This window comes from Prosopis cineraria, unplaced genomic scaffold (genome assembly GCF_029017545.1).
Source record: "Prosopis cineraria cultivar Desert tree isolate PC_DT_omini unplaced genomic scaffold, ASM2901754v1 PC1, whole genome shotgun sequence".
NCBI lineage: Eukaryota > Viridiplantae > Streptophyta > Magnoliopsida > Fabales > Fabaceae > Prosopis > Prosopis cineraria.
Genome location: NW_026555332.1, coordinates 23,593,574 through 23,608,588, shown reverse-complemented (window position 1 = coordinate 23,608,588; position 15,015 = coordinate 23,593,574). Strand labels below are relative to the sequence as shown.

At 37.3% G+C, this 15,015-nt stretch overlaps 1 protein-coding gene across 4 annotated transcripts; it reads right to left on the bottom strand.

Moving 5' to 3' along the window:
- Nucleotides 1–2,403: 2,403 nt before the first annotated feature.
- LOC129317674 (replication factor C subunit 2-like) lies at nucleotides 2,404–12,599 on the bottom strand. Of its 4 annotated transcripts, none has more exons than XM_054962042.1 (13): nucleotides 12,262–12,599; nucleotides 11,779–11,868; nucleotides 11,619–11,697; nucleotides 11,369–11,448; nucleotides 10,796–10,918; nucleotides 5,265–5,334; nucleotides 5,108–5,181; nucleotides 4,844–4,964; nucleotides 4,651–4,713; nucleotides 3,934–3,993; nucleotides 3,235–3,360; nucleotides 3,052–3,110; nucleotides 2,404–2,870 (listed from the first exon to the last, which is right to left on the bottom strand). In XM_054962042.1, the coding sequence occupies exons 2-13, from the start codon at nucleotides 11,820–11,822 to the stop codon at nucleotides 2,762–2,764; spliced, it is 1,008 nt and encodes a 335-aa protein (XP_054818017.1). In that variant the 5' UTR covers nucleotides 11,823–11,868; nucleotides 12,262–12,599; the 3' UTR covers nucleotides 2,404–2,761. The 4 variants fall into 4 exon arrangements, with proteins under 4 accessions (XP_054818017.1, XP_054818010.1, XP_054818003.1 ...); XM_054962035.1 differs by having other exon boundaries at nucleotides 3,052–3,135; nucleotides 11,779–11,852; nucleotides 12,262–12,597; XM_054962028.1 differs by having other exon boundaries at nucleotides 3,052–3,135; nucleotides 12,262–12,595.
- Between the last annotated feature and the right edge of the window lie 2,416 nt (nucleotides 12,600–15,015).

Below are 15,015 nucleotides of genomic sequence, written 5' to 3'. Positions count from 1 at the left end.
ATAAATATTTTTTATTTTTTTTCAATTTTTTATTTCACTATAATAAATAATATTTAAATACATAATTTATGATTTTTTTAATACTTGTATAACACATAGGATTTGTTTCTAGTTGAGTCTCAAAAGAGCTATGTTTGGTTGGATAGGAGGGGAGAGGAGATGAAAGGAATGAAGGAGGGAGGGGAGGGAGAGGAAGAGAGAGGAATCCCTCCTAATCCCCCCTCCCAATTTGAAGAGGAGGCTCTACGAGGAAGGGGAGAGAAAAATCAAATAGGGGATAAGAGATTCACTATTAGACCTTTTTCTCAACATTGAGTTGGGCCTAGCTGAATGGCTTTTAGGCTAGAAATGGCCTCGCTTTGTCTTTGATAAATTGAACTTAAAATATCTATATGTCAATTTACATGTTTTATCAAAATGTGAAATAAACTGTTCATCTTTTTTCATCTATAGAAGCCACCTAACTAATTAACCCCTCTTCCTATATGCACTCCCTTAGTTAATTTTTATAAGATTTTTTAATCAATTACACAAACTAAAAAAGTGGTTGAAATTAGTTGGATGTCATTATTTTTTAAAAAAAATTAGTTTGACATTACAATACTACGCTTTTATATCAAATGTCACTTTAATTATATTTTTATTATGATGTAATTTGATTTTGTGTTATTAATATAGATAATCATGTTATCATGTGAAGTTTAAGTTGCATGTAATATCGATATGTATAATTTTTACATAACTTTAAAAAAAAACAAAAAAGGGGGAAAAGTTAATTTGGTTTGTAAGTTGAACCATTTAGCCCACTAATCTACATGATTTATGTTGACATTCTTAATTTACTTTTTCCCAACTCATATGGGCAATCAATATGATTTGACCTGTATGAACCAATCCATATGGCCATATAATCCTAGTTGGCCTATATTTTCACTTCTAGCTTAAGCAATTTATTGCTATCCATTTTTTCCCATTATGCATGCCTTTTTTTGTTTAGTTGGTCTTGCTAAAGACATTCTCATTCAAGAAGCATCCAACCTTACTATCCTTTAAATTATTTCACATATAAATAAAATAAATGTTTTATTTAGTTAAGGAATCACAAATGTTTATTTATTTATCTATTATTGAGGATTTAAAATTTGTATTTAGAAAAGGAAAATAAATTTTCAGAATAAAAAATATTTTTTTATGATCACAACTAAAATTACTGATTTATGTTATCTCAACTTACTTTCTGCGAATAGATGGGTTAGTTTGGGAGGTACATCTCTACTAGAACACTGTATTATGCTAGTCCCAACTCCATGGTATACAATGGAAGGATGGAAATAATCACATGCATTCTTTGCTTCAAATGACAACTACGCCGAAAACTAAAATAAGCGAAGTTTCAACTCTAAAATCATGTCATGGGTAGTAGGGGCAACCAATGACAGATCCAGAAACAATAGTGTGGGGGCCAAAACACAAAATGACATAACAGTGGGAGGGGTAAGAATTAATTTTATCATTTTTTATAAGGCAAAACTAAGTAATTTTGTCAAAAAATTTGCACTCCCCACCCCCAATCCGTCACAGGTGGCTACGCATGGGCAAAGCATCTTCAACTCATCGTCACGACCTTTTTTTTATCAGCAAAATGTCGCGAGTCTCGCGTTGAAGGCCTTACAAGTAGTATGGAGTTTATAAATTTAAAAAGCTCTCCTTCCTAATAAGCTAACCTTTTGAAATCAGCTCTCCCGAGCTTATGCTTGTCACATTGATGTTTTCATTGAGAGTCTGATGTCATGAAAAGAGCTACCCATAGAAGATTCTAAGCGACAGAAGGCCGAGTAAAATGTTATGGAGTAAAACCGCCAAGGACATCAGCTCTTAACGAAGTGGTATTGTCACGAGTCCCACATCGAAAAACCTTACAAGTGGTGTGAAGTTTATAAATTTAAAATACCCTCCCACCCAACAAACTAATATTTTAGAATGAGCTCTCCCTTTAAACTTGTACTAGTTACATTGATACTTTTATTGAAAGGTTGGTGTCATAAAAAGAACTACCCACGGAAGATTCTGACCGGCAAATGGCTAAATAAATTGTTGTTGAATGAAGTTACCGAGGACATCGGCTCTTGACAAAGTAATATTGTCATGAATCTTACATCGAAAAGCCTTACAAATAGTGTGAGATTTATAAGTTCGAAAGACTTTCTCTCCTAACAGACTAATCTTTTAAGATAGACTCTCTTTTTAAATTTGTGCTTGTCACACACAAATTTATGTGAATCAAATCTTGAAAGTTTTCTTTTATCAAAGCATGCCTCCAAAATTTAAAAAAAAAATACTAATATATTCACATATCATACACCAACAAGCTCCTCACATGGACAATAAAATTAAAACCCACAATTTCAAAGATTCAGTCAAATCCTTGGCCATTTGAAAGCATGAAATGATAGATGCAGATTACGTACACAATTGTAAGCCACAAACCCACGACTCTGAACTTGCCACCATTACAAAGGGCGAATTACAGTAGACTCGAGTTTTCTCCCTTAAAAAAACAAAAAAAAAACAAAAAAAAAAAAGCCCATCGTAGATCGATGATGAGCGTTAGAAATCAAATCTCAATGGCCCTCGAGTTTTCTCAAAACTCACTTGGAGTGCAATTGCTTTTCACTTTTTTAAGTTAAAATTAACTACAGCAAGAATTTTAAAAATGGCCCTTGAAAGATTTAACAAGCTGCATGTGGACAATTTTACATTCCTATCTAGCCCTCGAAAGAAAATCCCTCTGGCATGTTACAACAAGCTCGAATTGTATTGCTGGCCACATCAAGAAGCTGCAAATATTCATCAGCACCATCAACAAGGCACTGCAAATCCACAAGCAATAAATAAGCCATGTGCCGCACAGGCCTTGAGCAAACTTGTTAAGCTTTTAAAAGCCAGTTAAAAAGTGTTGAAGCCCGAACCTAGGAGCAGGCTAAACTACAGTTTTGAAATCCAAAATATCATAGTCAAAACTTCAGACAAAACATTAGGATCACAAAGCACCTTATCAGCTTCACCCAATTTCTTGGATATTCTTGCCTTCTGTTCATCTGATATATCATCTGCTTCAACAATGGCCTCAAATAACTGGATTAAAATAGAAAAAGAAAAAGCAGTATCCTTTAATAAAAGAACTGATTCTGCAATTACTGGCAAAAAAGGATTCGCCAAACTGGAGAAACAGACCTGAATCAGTAACTGAGAGACTGGATATCCTTCAGCAATGAAATCATTAACTTCCTTGTTTGCTAAATCAAAATTACAACTTTTACAGGTTGCAAGAAAAGCCTGCACAACCTCTGTTGCAATGACCTTATATATTGAGAGATTTTATAGAGTCAGGAAATGACAAGGTGAAAATGAATAAAGTATAACGAATTTAAATAAACAAGTGTTCCCAATGAAAACTTCAAAACGCAAATGGTGTCTAGGATAAATACATGACTTAATTAACGATCAGTTTATTATTCTAAAAATTGTCAATAAGTCAGTATCGTGGCAAGAACAGAAGATTTCATATAGGAAGCCACTTTGAACAAAAAAATTCAGCCTTAAACACAAAATAGCATATATTATTTACTGAGAAGTGAACTTCTATATCAAAATGCGCAACAGACATTTTTAAGCCAGTTTAGAGGGAGGGTGCGAGGGAAGGAATCATTTAAATAAAAAAAGAGCAAATAAAAGCAACAGTTGCAATTCAAACCCTTCAACCTTTTTAGGTCAGAAAGATACCATTAAGCAGAAACATCATTGACTACATAATAACCAGTTTCTGCTGACATTATGCCAATCATAATGACTACAGACAATTTTTATTGCATACCATATTTTAACTTTCCTGAAAACTTAACAAGACAAAGGAAACTTAGTACCACGACCTACCCCAGAGACAGAAATCAGGTCCTTTGAAGAAATTGAAGATCCAAATAAGCGGGCAGCTGACTGCAATGTCAATATGTTAGCTCAAATGACAAACGGGAAAAGTAACTATGCATAGATGCTTGACACCTTGCGCCAAGCTCTGCTCATTGCTGTTGTCAGAGAAGAGATTAAGCTACCAAAAGCTGAAAAGGTGAAGATTAAAATCTATAGCATGAATAATTAAAAAAAGAAACCTCATCCCTTTTCTTTTTGAAAGACTGCGTCATTAAAAAAAAAAATAACAAGATTTTAAGGTGTTCTCAAATGAAGGGTACCTAAACAAATAAAGCAAAACTTCTTTGCAGTACCACTAAGTTTTAATCAACTACTGTGCACAAGAGAATCCGAATTTTTTCCCATAGACTAGCTTTACACGCATAAGGTGAAAGACAGCATATAGCAGACTTACTATCAATGAAACTTGGAAAACTATTTGGTAGATAACTAAATATTAAAGAAATTAGCAAGGTTGCTTGGTGGTATAGAGCAGAACGAGTTGGAATCATGCCCATTAACACACGCACACTAACATTCACGAGTTGTTTCAGCTCAATTCACAAAGTTACTTACCCACTAAAATTACAGAAAACACAACCATCATTTGAAATCACAAAATTAGAAGTACTATAACTCACATCTTTGAAGTGCAAAAATATGATATCAAAGAATGTATCTCACCTGCAAGTATGTAATAGCCCTACGGAGATCTCCTTGAGAAATGGAACTAAAGGTTGAAAGAGCCTACAGAGGTAAAGAAGAATCAAACATTTCGCTAAGATGTCTACAAAACCACCATAAACACAGTATATATATATATATATATTATAAACAACACTATTGCTGTACAAGCTCTAATCTCTTTGCTTCTGACCCCAGAATCAAGATAAAGCCCTTCTTCTTTGCAAATGTACAGTATTCGACTGCTCATGATTTCTTCTGACAGTGGCTTAAATCTGAATTTTGCACACCTTGAAGCGAGTGGTTCTATAATCCTACAGAAAATTATAACCTTTCTGTTATAAAACCAAAGGCACATCTCTCAGTCAAAAAATTGACATGAATAGAAGCATAAATATGTGATAGCAAAAATGCTAAGAATGGTAATTTGTAAGTTATAACAAGACAGATAAGGTACCTGCTAATGTAATTGCATATAAAAAAGAACCTTGTAACCTTAGAGTAAGTCTCCATTGTACGACGCAGAGCATTCTGTACAAAAGAATATAAGAGGTGAGAGAACAAAGAACTTCACAACAACCAAAGTCAGAAATTCTAAATATAAAGAAACATGCCTGAGCATCTTCGGTCATTGAATCTGCCTCATCTAGAATAATAATCTTATATGGCGGGCATCGATAACCACTGAATTTGATAACATCAAAATAATGAGAGGAAGGCAGAAAAACACATACGGACAAAACAGATAAAGGGAATCAATCACAAAAGAGGACTAGATATTATGTGGGGCTTTCCAACAGGTGGGGCCGTGCATACAAACGGAGGCCCAAAGGAGATACTTAGGGACAGGGGAGACAAGGGCAGAATGGGGAAAATACAGTAATTAACGAAGCCTGACAGTGTCAGGATAGTGGAAGGGGGTAAAAAGGAGGGTGGGGGGTGACAGGAGGGTAGGGAGTAGAATCTTCTTTGGGGAGAGGACCTGGTCTCTTGAAAACCAGGTTGTTTGGGAGGCTCTTTCTTGTTTTCTATCTCTGTGTGACGTTTGAGATAGGAATTAGTGTGTATGAAGCTGACTAGTGATTGTATTCTCTACATTTTCCATTAGTAATAAAGGACACAGGTGGATTTCTCTTCATTTTTCTGTTATTGGTCTCTTTAATATCTGTTATTGGTGTTGGTCCTACCATTTTAGTACCAAAGCGGAGTACTCAGGGGTATGATTGGTACTAGAACAAATAGAAGAGTTGAGCATTTGGAGCGAGTTGTGGAAGAAATGCAGAGGAAACGAGGGGAGACTATAGAGAAACTTACCAGTGTTGAGACTTCTACGATGCTCATCATACGACAGTTGAAAGAATTAAAGAAGACGTTGGAAGTTATCAACCCACTACCGCTGTCACCGCCTCCACCAGAGGATGAACCAAGGAATGAAACTAGGGATACAAGGTTCAATACCAATGTCCATGAAGAAACGGGACAGAATGAAGGCTTCAAGCACTGCCGACTTGAACTCCCTCTATTTGACGGTGAGGACCCATTGGGATGGATTTTTAGGGTGGAGCAATACTTTAACGTGAATGGAGTTGGAGAAACAGAAAAGCTAGATGCTACCATGGTGAGTCTGAAGGGCAAAGCCTTAGCCTAACTCCAGTGGCTTGAAACATGCACCCCTATGCATTTATGGCAAGAGTTCAAAAGAGAGGTGAGAGACCGGTTTCATTGTAGGCAATTAAGGGGGGAACATCAACGTCTTTTGGAACTTAAGCAAGAAGCAACAGTGGCTGAATTCAGGGAGAAGTTTGAACTATTATCAGCCCCTTTAGCCATAGTACCCGATGAGATGCTAATGGGGGCCTTCTTAAATGGTTTAAATGAAGACATCAGGGTTGATGAACATCTTATGCACCCTAAGGGCCTTAAGGAACTCATGGACTATGCAGGACAGGTGGAGGATAGAAATAAAATTAAGGAAAAGGCACTAGAGGAGAAGAGAAGTAGGACAATGAAAACATTTAATGGGAGCCGATGGAATGACCTGAAACCTGTGACTCCAAAGTTTAGCACTGTGGAGGCGTCCAAGAATCTGGGCTTTTCAACAGGGACGAAAGCTCTATTAGGCAAAACGATCGAAGAGATGAAGTCGACGCCAGGGAAGCAGACGAGGCCTAACATGTCTTAGATTAGCAACAGCGGGAGCGTGGCGCCATGCAAGCGTCTCTCAGAGGCTAAAATAAACAAGGGGCGTGAATTGGGCCTGTGTTTCAAGTGTGAGGAGAAGTTTGGCCCAAACCATAAGTGCAAAAACAGACAATTTAGGCTCCTAGTGTTGGATGAGGATAAAACCAGCCCAGAAGAGGAGGGACCAGAGGCCGAAACTAGAGAGCCCAGTGAAGAAGGGGAGCTCATGTCTATGGAATTATCCATGGCATCTGTAGTGGGTCTTACGGGACAACAAACACTAAAGTTGAGAGGGAAGACATGCGGCGAACTAAGTGTCTCTGTGTTAATCAACTTCGTGGCTCCGGCATTGGTCGAAGAGCTCAGAATTCTGACCCAAACCGTTACAAGGTATGCTTTCACAGTCGGAGATGGGCAGAAAGTGTTTTCAAACCTCAGGTGCCCGACAGTGGAATTGAGATACAAGGAATGAAGATAATATAGTCCTTTTATCCATTTAATTTAGGTAAAGTGGATCTTGTGTTAGGGGTTGAGTAGTTGGAGTCTTTAGGGGAAACACGTATGAACTTGTGGCAGCTTTATATGAAAATAAAGGTGGGAAAGCAGTGGGTGTGTAGTGGGTGTGTCTCAAGGGAGATCCTTCTCTGTTGCAAGCCCAAGTTTCACTTCGAGTAATTAAAAAAAGAATATTTAGGAAACTAGGGTAGGGTGCATCATTGAGCTAGCAACCTTGCCGCAGCAAGACGATGAAGCCCGACCAATTGAACAAGGTGATGAGGCTAGGATACTTGAGGAATCCCCTGCTGTGTGCAAACCCATTAAGGGATTACCACCAAGACGCACTCACAACCACTGTATAACCATCAGAGAAGGTTCGCAGCCCACCAACACACATCCATATAGGTACGAACATGCCTAAAAGGCTGAAATTGAGAAGTTAGTCCGAGAGATGCTGATGGCAGGGGTAATACAACCCAACACGAGTCCCTACTGAAGCCTAGTGTTGCTGGTAATGAAAAAAGATGGTAGTTGGAGGTTCTGTGTTGATTACAAAGCCCTGAATCACATCACTGTACCTAACAAGTATTCAATTCCAGTCATTGATGAGTTACTGGATGAGTTGGGAGGAGCAACAATTTTCACCAAGCTGGACCTCAAGTCAGGCTACCACCAAATTCGCATTAGAGGGAGATGAACCCAAAACGGCTTTCCACACTCACGATGGGCACTATGAGTTCAAGGTTATGCCATTTGGATTAATGAATGCACCTTCTACTTTTCACTCTCTTATGAATGATATTTTTAGATATTATTTGCGAAAGTTTATACTTGTGTTCTTTGATGATATACTTGTGCATAGCAAAGATAGAAAATCTCATCAGGAACACCAAAGGAAGACCTTGGAGCTGCAGGAGCGACATCAATTAGTAGTGAATCTAAAGAAATGTGTGTTTGGGCAAACCCAGATCGAATATTTGGGACACATCATTTCTGATGGAGTGAAAGCGGATCCCTCAAAAATCATAGCGATGCTACAGTGGCCTGAGCTAAAGAATTTGAGGGCATTGAGGGGGTTTCTTGCTCTCACAAGATACTATCGCAAGTTTGTGAATGGATATAGCCAAATAGTAGCTCCATTGACTCACCTGCTCAAAAAAGACTCTTTCAATTGGGGATGAATAGGCCCAAAAGTCTTTTAAAGATCTCAAGGAAGCCATGACAACTCAGACTGCTTTAGCAATGCCTGATTTCAACTAGCCTTTTGAAGTAGAAGCAGATGCTTCGATAAAAGGAGAAGGGGCTGTTCTGAAGTAGAAAGGACGCCCTATAGCTTATTTCAGTCAGAAATTATCTGAAAAAAGTCAATAAAATTCTGTTTATGATTGAGAGTTAATGGTGATCGTGTTAGCGGTCAAGAAGTGGCAACATTACCTATCGAGCCACCCTTTTACCATAAAAACACGACCAGAAAGCCCTCAACTGCCTCCTCAAACAGTGAGTCTTAGCACCTGATCAGCAGAAGTGGGTAACAAAACTCGTGGGTAACAAAATTCCAAATCCAATACAAGCTCGGAAGAGAGAACAATGTGGCTGATGCACTCTCCCGACACGATATAGAAATGGAACTAAGAGCTGTGTCCATGTGGCAGTATGAAGGGATTGATCAGCTGGTTGCTAGAATTTTAGAAGATGCACATCTCCGTGAGATCATGAAGCAATTAATAGAGGAGAAGAAGGCACCAAAGGGATATACTATGAGACAAGGGATGCTTTATTTCGAAGGAAGGCTGGTGCTGCCTTAAAACTCCCAAAAAATTCCAGCATTGATTAGGGAATTCCATGATTCACCTGTGGGAGGCCACTCGGGGTATCTGAGGACTTACAAACGTCTTGCTACAATGGTATTTTGGGAAGGCATGAGGAAAGATAGTCAAGAGTATGTGAGGCGATGTGAAGTTTGCCAACGCAACAAGTATGAGGCTCTAAGTCCCTCCAGGCCTTTGCAACCTTTGCCTATTCCCCAAGCGTCATGGGAAGATATTAGTATGGATTTTTTTTTGGGGGGGTTGTACCTAAAAGTGGCCGATTTGACATGATTTTGATGGTAGTTGATCATTTAACCAAGTATGGGCACTTCCTTCCCCTATCTCATCCATATGGGGCTAGAGAAGTGGCTGATTTAATGGTATGGGAGATTATCAAACTACATAGGTTTCTGATCTCTATTGTATCCAATAGAGACCGTGTTTTCATAAGTCAATTCTGGAAAGAGCTTTTTAGTTTGGCTAGAACCACACTCAAGTTTAGTTCTTCCTATCACCCTAAGATTGACAGGAAAACCGAGGTCATCAACAAAACTTTAGAGACTTACTTCAAGGTGTTTTGCTGGAAATACCCCAAAAAGTAGGCTAAGATGTTACCTTGGGCTGAATATTGTTATAATACTACTTATCACAATGCTACCAAGACCAATCCTTTCAAAGCGCTTTATGGAAGGGATCCACCGACACTTTTAAAATGGAAGTCTGGATGAGCTCAAGCGACAGCTAGAAAAAGCTCAAGTAAGGATGAAGAATCAAGTGGACAAGCACCGAAGGGAACCCCAATTTGAGGAAGGGGATTTTGTCTACCTCAAACTGAAGCCATATAGGTACAAATCCTTAGCCAAAAAGCCTAATGAGAAGCTGTCACCCCAATTCCACGGCCCTTATGAAATCTTGGAGAAGATTGGAAAGGTGGCATATAGGCTAAAGTTACCTCCAACAGCTCGAATACGCAATGTCTTCTACATATCTCAGCTGAAAAGGGCTCTGAAACCTTCAGTCACTGCTCAGCCCCTCCCTAAGGGCCTTGCTGAGAAGCTGGAGTTGCAAATTCAGCCAGAGGAAGTCAAGGGTGTGAGGAAAACAAGCAATGGAAAGCTGTAGATCTTAATTAAATGGAAAGATCTACCCGACCATGAGAACACATGGGAAGATGCAGAGCTGATTAAGGCACAATTTCCCCACTTTCACCTTGAGGACAAGGTGTTGCTTGCAGAGGAAGGGAATGTTGGGCTTTCCAACAAGTGGGGGCGTGTATACAAACGGAGGCCCAAAGGAGATACTCAAGGACAGGGGAGACAAGGGCAGAATGGGGAAAATACAGTAATTAACAAAGCCTGATAGTGGAGGGGGTTAAAAAGGAGGGCAAGGAGTGACAGGAGGGTAGGGAGTAGCATCTTCTTTGGGGAGAGGACCTGGTCTCTCGAAAACCAGGTTGTTTGGGAGGCTCTTTCTTGTTTTCCGTTTCTGTGTGATGTTTGAGATAGGAAATAGTGTGTGTGAAGCTGACTAGTGATTGCATTCTCTACATTTTCCATTAGTAATAGAGGATACCGGTGGATTTCTCTTCATTTTTCTGTTATTGGTCTCTTTAATATCTGTTATTGGTGGTGGTCCTATGATATTACAATATGGCATACCTCTTACGCTGATTGGTACTAACAGCCACGGCAGCAAAATCCTTTATCTTTGTCCGCACAACATTAATCCCACGATCATCACTTGCATTCAGTTCCAGCACCCTAGACTTGTAAAGCTCAGGTCTGCAAGATAAAAAGGTGGCCAATTGTCAAGATGACAGCTAAGCTGATTGATGAATTAAAGATACTAGAACCCACTTATGCATATCATCTTACAAGGCTAAGTGAAGGGAGACAGCAACAGCGCACTAATTACTGATGAATACCAAATAAACTCATGAATACTCCTCTAAACTCACGAATCTATCTCATTCTTTCCAATTTTTTAAAACATGAGTATTTCAGGTAATTTATTGCCATAAGCTGCAGTGCATGAAATGAAGTGCATGTTTCTTTCTCCATAGCCCATATATCTTTATGACTAGATATAACTGACTTACTAATTTTGTTTTATAATGAGAAATCTTCTGTTTGCCATATGTATTCAAAGGGCAAAATTACCAAGTTTCAATGCTCCATTCATGCATATGTACACCAAAAATGTGCTTTCACGTTTATCAGACGAAAAAATACCCGAAAAGCTGATGGGCAATCGCAAGTGCAGTTGTGGTCTTTCCAGTGCCGGGTGGACCATAGAAGAGCATGTGCGGGCACTGTAATATACAGTATTGAAGTAATTACATCGGGTAGTAAAAAGAAAAAGGGACTTTCATGCAAGCAAAATAGGCTCGCAGAAATAAACCAAAAACCAAGATAAAAGTGTATTTTGATGCCAGCAAAATTGACTCAGAGAAATGCGACTAAAAGGGGAATAAGTAATTACACTTCCAGTTTCGAGAGTGCTTGTGAGTACTCGAACCACTTCATGCTGGTGGGCTACATCTTTAACTTGCTTTGGCCGACTGGGGTCATAGTAGAGATAAATCTAAGCAAAATAAAGTAGAGTATTGATTACATAAGGAAGGAAAAGAATAAATTCGTACTATTTCTCCACCCATGGTTGGGAGCTCTGAACGATTGGCGCCATCTCTTGCTTCCACTTCAAGATTTCTCCTTTCTGCTATGACTGGGGTCTAAAGTGATACGCAAATATGAATTTTCTATTGAAGACTATTATTAACCAAGTATTGTCAGCTTATGGTTACAGAATACAAAGACACACACAAAAGGAAACGAATAAGAACAGCAGCAATGTACAAAAAAGATGATTTCAAGTAAAAGCCCTTCTAAGAAAATTGCAAATTTACTTCCCCCTCTCACTTCCGTATGAAGAAATTAGCGAGAGCAAGCAAGCAAGAAGACAACCTTGCACCCTTTAAAATTTATGATAAAAACGTGAGGAGGCCTATTAAAGCAAAGTCTTATCCGAGATGTACTTCACATCATCATAATCATGGCTCAACATAATTGCGAAGGGAAGACAGAGAAAAACGAAAAATAAAACAAGGGAGGCGACGAAGACGAACCTTCTCCGATTGCGAAGGGCGACGGGGGACACGAAGGGCCGCGGATCGCGAGAAGGCGGAGAGGATCGAGATGCAGATTAGAGAGAAGGAGGTGACAAAGAGAAGAGAATCAGAGGGCAGAGCTGCAGAGGCCGAGATAGTAGGCAGAGAGGATAAGAGAAGGAGAAGGCGTCGAGGTCCTCGAGGACCCGAGGGTTTCTGCTTTCTGGTCTGAGTTTCTTCGAGTTCGCAGTTCGGACTTCGCACAGCGCAGAGCCAAGATTTTATTTACATATCCATGCGCGCGCGAAAAATGTCATAGTTTTTGTATTTTCGGCCATAAAATTGTTCCAGTTCAAACCTCAAAGTTCAAACCATCTCCAAGCGAACTTCTCACCGCAGCGAGAGAAAATTTAAGAATGGTTTGGAATTGTTTTTATTTTATTATTTTAAAAATTAATATTTTATAAAATATATTTTAAGAATAAAAAATAATAAAAATAGATATTTTTTTTATTCTTTCTTACTCTACAGAATAATAATTTTGAAATATTTGAAAGTTGTTTTTATTTTTCTATTCTTCAAAATAATATTTTATTTTATTTTTGTTTTTTAAAATACTTTTTGAAAATACATTACCAAATAAATTTTTTTATTTTTTTATTTTAAAAATAAAAAATTGTTTTAAAAATAGGTTGGCAAACAGGCCCCTAGAAATTTAATATTTTTATTTTATATTTATTAAAGGAAAAAAATTATAAAAAATTATAATTAATTTTGTCATTAAACTGTACGTTTTAGATTTAATATTAATGATTTAAATTTAATATTAAAAAATTTTATAAATTGATTATCCATATAACACCCTACGTTATAATCCATAAAAAACTTAGTTCTACTATGGTAATTAAAAATGAAATAATCTCATAAAATCATTCCCATAATAGAAAAGAATGAAACCAATTAGTTTAAAAATATCATCCTAGTAGAAAATGATTTTCTTTAAACATATATAAAATCAAACTTTAACCCGATTACCATAATAAAAAAGATATTATTATGATATAAATAATTCAACTTAGTAAATAAAAGTTATCATTGTTCATAGAAGTTTCCTAAATAAGAGTTTAACTTTCAAAATACTCCAATATATCTCAAATAATATCGAAATATTATACCCAAGGGCAATATGATAAGTTAATGGAAGTCAAGAATAATGTTATTTATATTCAATGCCATTAATGGGGTTGTAGGCTTTAATTGTGATTAATAGTTAATTAATGATGATTAGTCATTGATAATATTTAATGATTGTAATTGTAGATTAACTACTATTGGAACTTGTGTTGTAATGTCCACTTTGAAATTACTAGAATATATTATACAATTATAATACTCAATAAGGAACCCTTAATCCTATGACTTCATATAACAAAGAAAAGACTTAATTAAGTAAAAAAGATAGAAGGTCATTGGAAAGAAAAATGAAAGTTAAGATCCTACTAAAAACTTTTTTAAAAATAAGCATTGATTGAGCTCAATTCACAAGTGAAAATTGCATTTTATGCCACAAGGAAGCGTAAGGACAAAACAGGAAATAATTGGCCAAAATGGGGGCAAAACTGTAATTTTTTTTCAAAATATGCATATCTACCTTAGCTAACTAGTTATAAGTCTTCACCATTTAAGAGGCATCCAGATCCACGAGGAGTTCTCACGGTATGAGGCTGTGATAAAGTACTGGCTCTTATCCCCAGGATGGCTCACGGGTAAGGTCCGTAAGGGTGTAGTTATTGAGAGGCAACATACGCAAAAGGTATCTCTAAAGGACCTTCCACTGTTACACCCCTTTGGGGGTCTACCGACGTTATGGTATGAGTTCTCACGGTATGGTATCCATGAAAACTCCCCATTGATCTGGATGCCTCTTTAAGGGCAAGGACTTATAACTATAGTAACTCTGATACCATAACTAAACTAGTTGGCTATATGCTATCACAGGGCTTAACCATGAATGATCCAAGTCATGAAAGGATCGTTGTCCTCTTTCATATAGAGAATTATCAGGTCAAAATTGTAATCTGGCACATGCCTTTCCCCTTCAGATTGTCATAGCACAGCCTTCCTTCATTTCCTATAAAAGGTGTAACTATGATAACATATAACCAGCAACCCTTTATAGGATCATTACAGAATTATCACTATGTTAGGGATTAGATAATAATCTCTCATTAATCTCTAAAAAGAAATTACTCAACCATACCTGAATTAATCTTCAATACTTGCAAAGACAAAAATAATTGAAAGATAATTTTATTGATAATAAGGAAGAAGATATCAGAGAATTTTGAACTCAGTTACAAGAGAGAATTTGAGGCATTGGTGAGATGTGTGTTGCCTCTAAGATTACAAGGCTTTATATAGAGTTGGTATTCCAACTCTGGTTACAAGCTTAACTTAAGTTACTTTTAATCTTAAAATGAGTATAAAGGACAAACTTACTTTTGATTAATTACAAAAGATAAAATAACTTTTTTCTTTTTTCCTATCATTCCTATCTTTCACTAGACTTTGTCTACTTTTTATCCTGTCTACCACTAGCTGCTACTTTTGACTACTTTTTATCTTGTCTGCCACCAGCTACTCTTGTCGATAGATCATTCCAAAATGTTTAAATTAATGGTGGGATCTTCATAGTCTCTTTATGAGATTCTTCTTTCATCACAGTATTTACATTTGTGATTTACATATTCAAATAATACTTGACAAATTTTC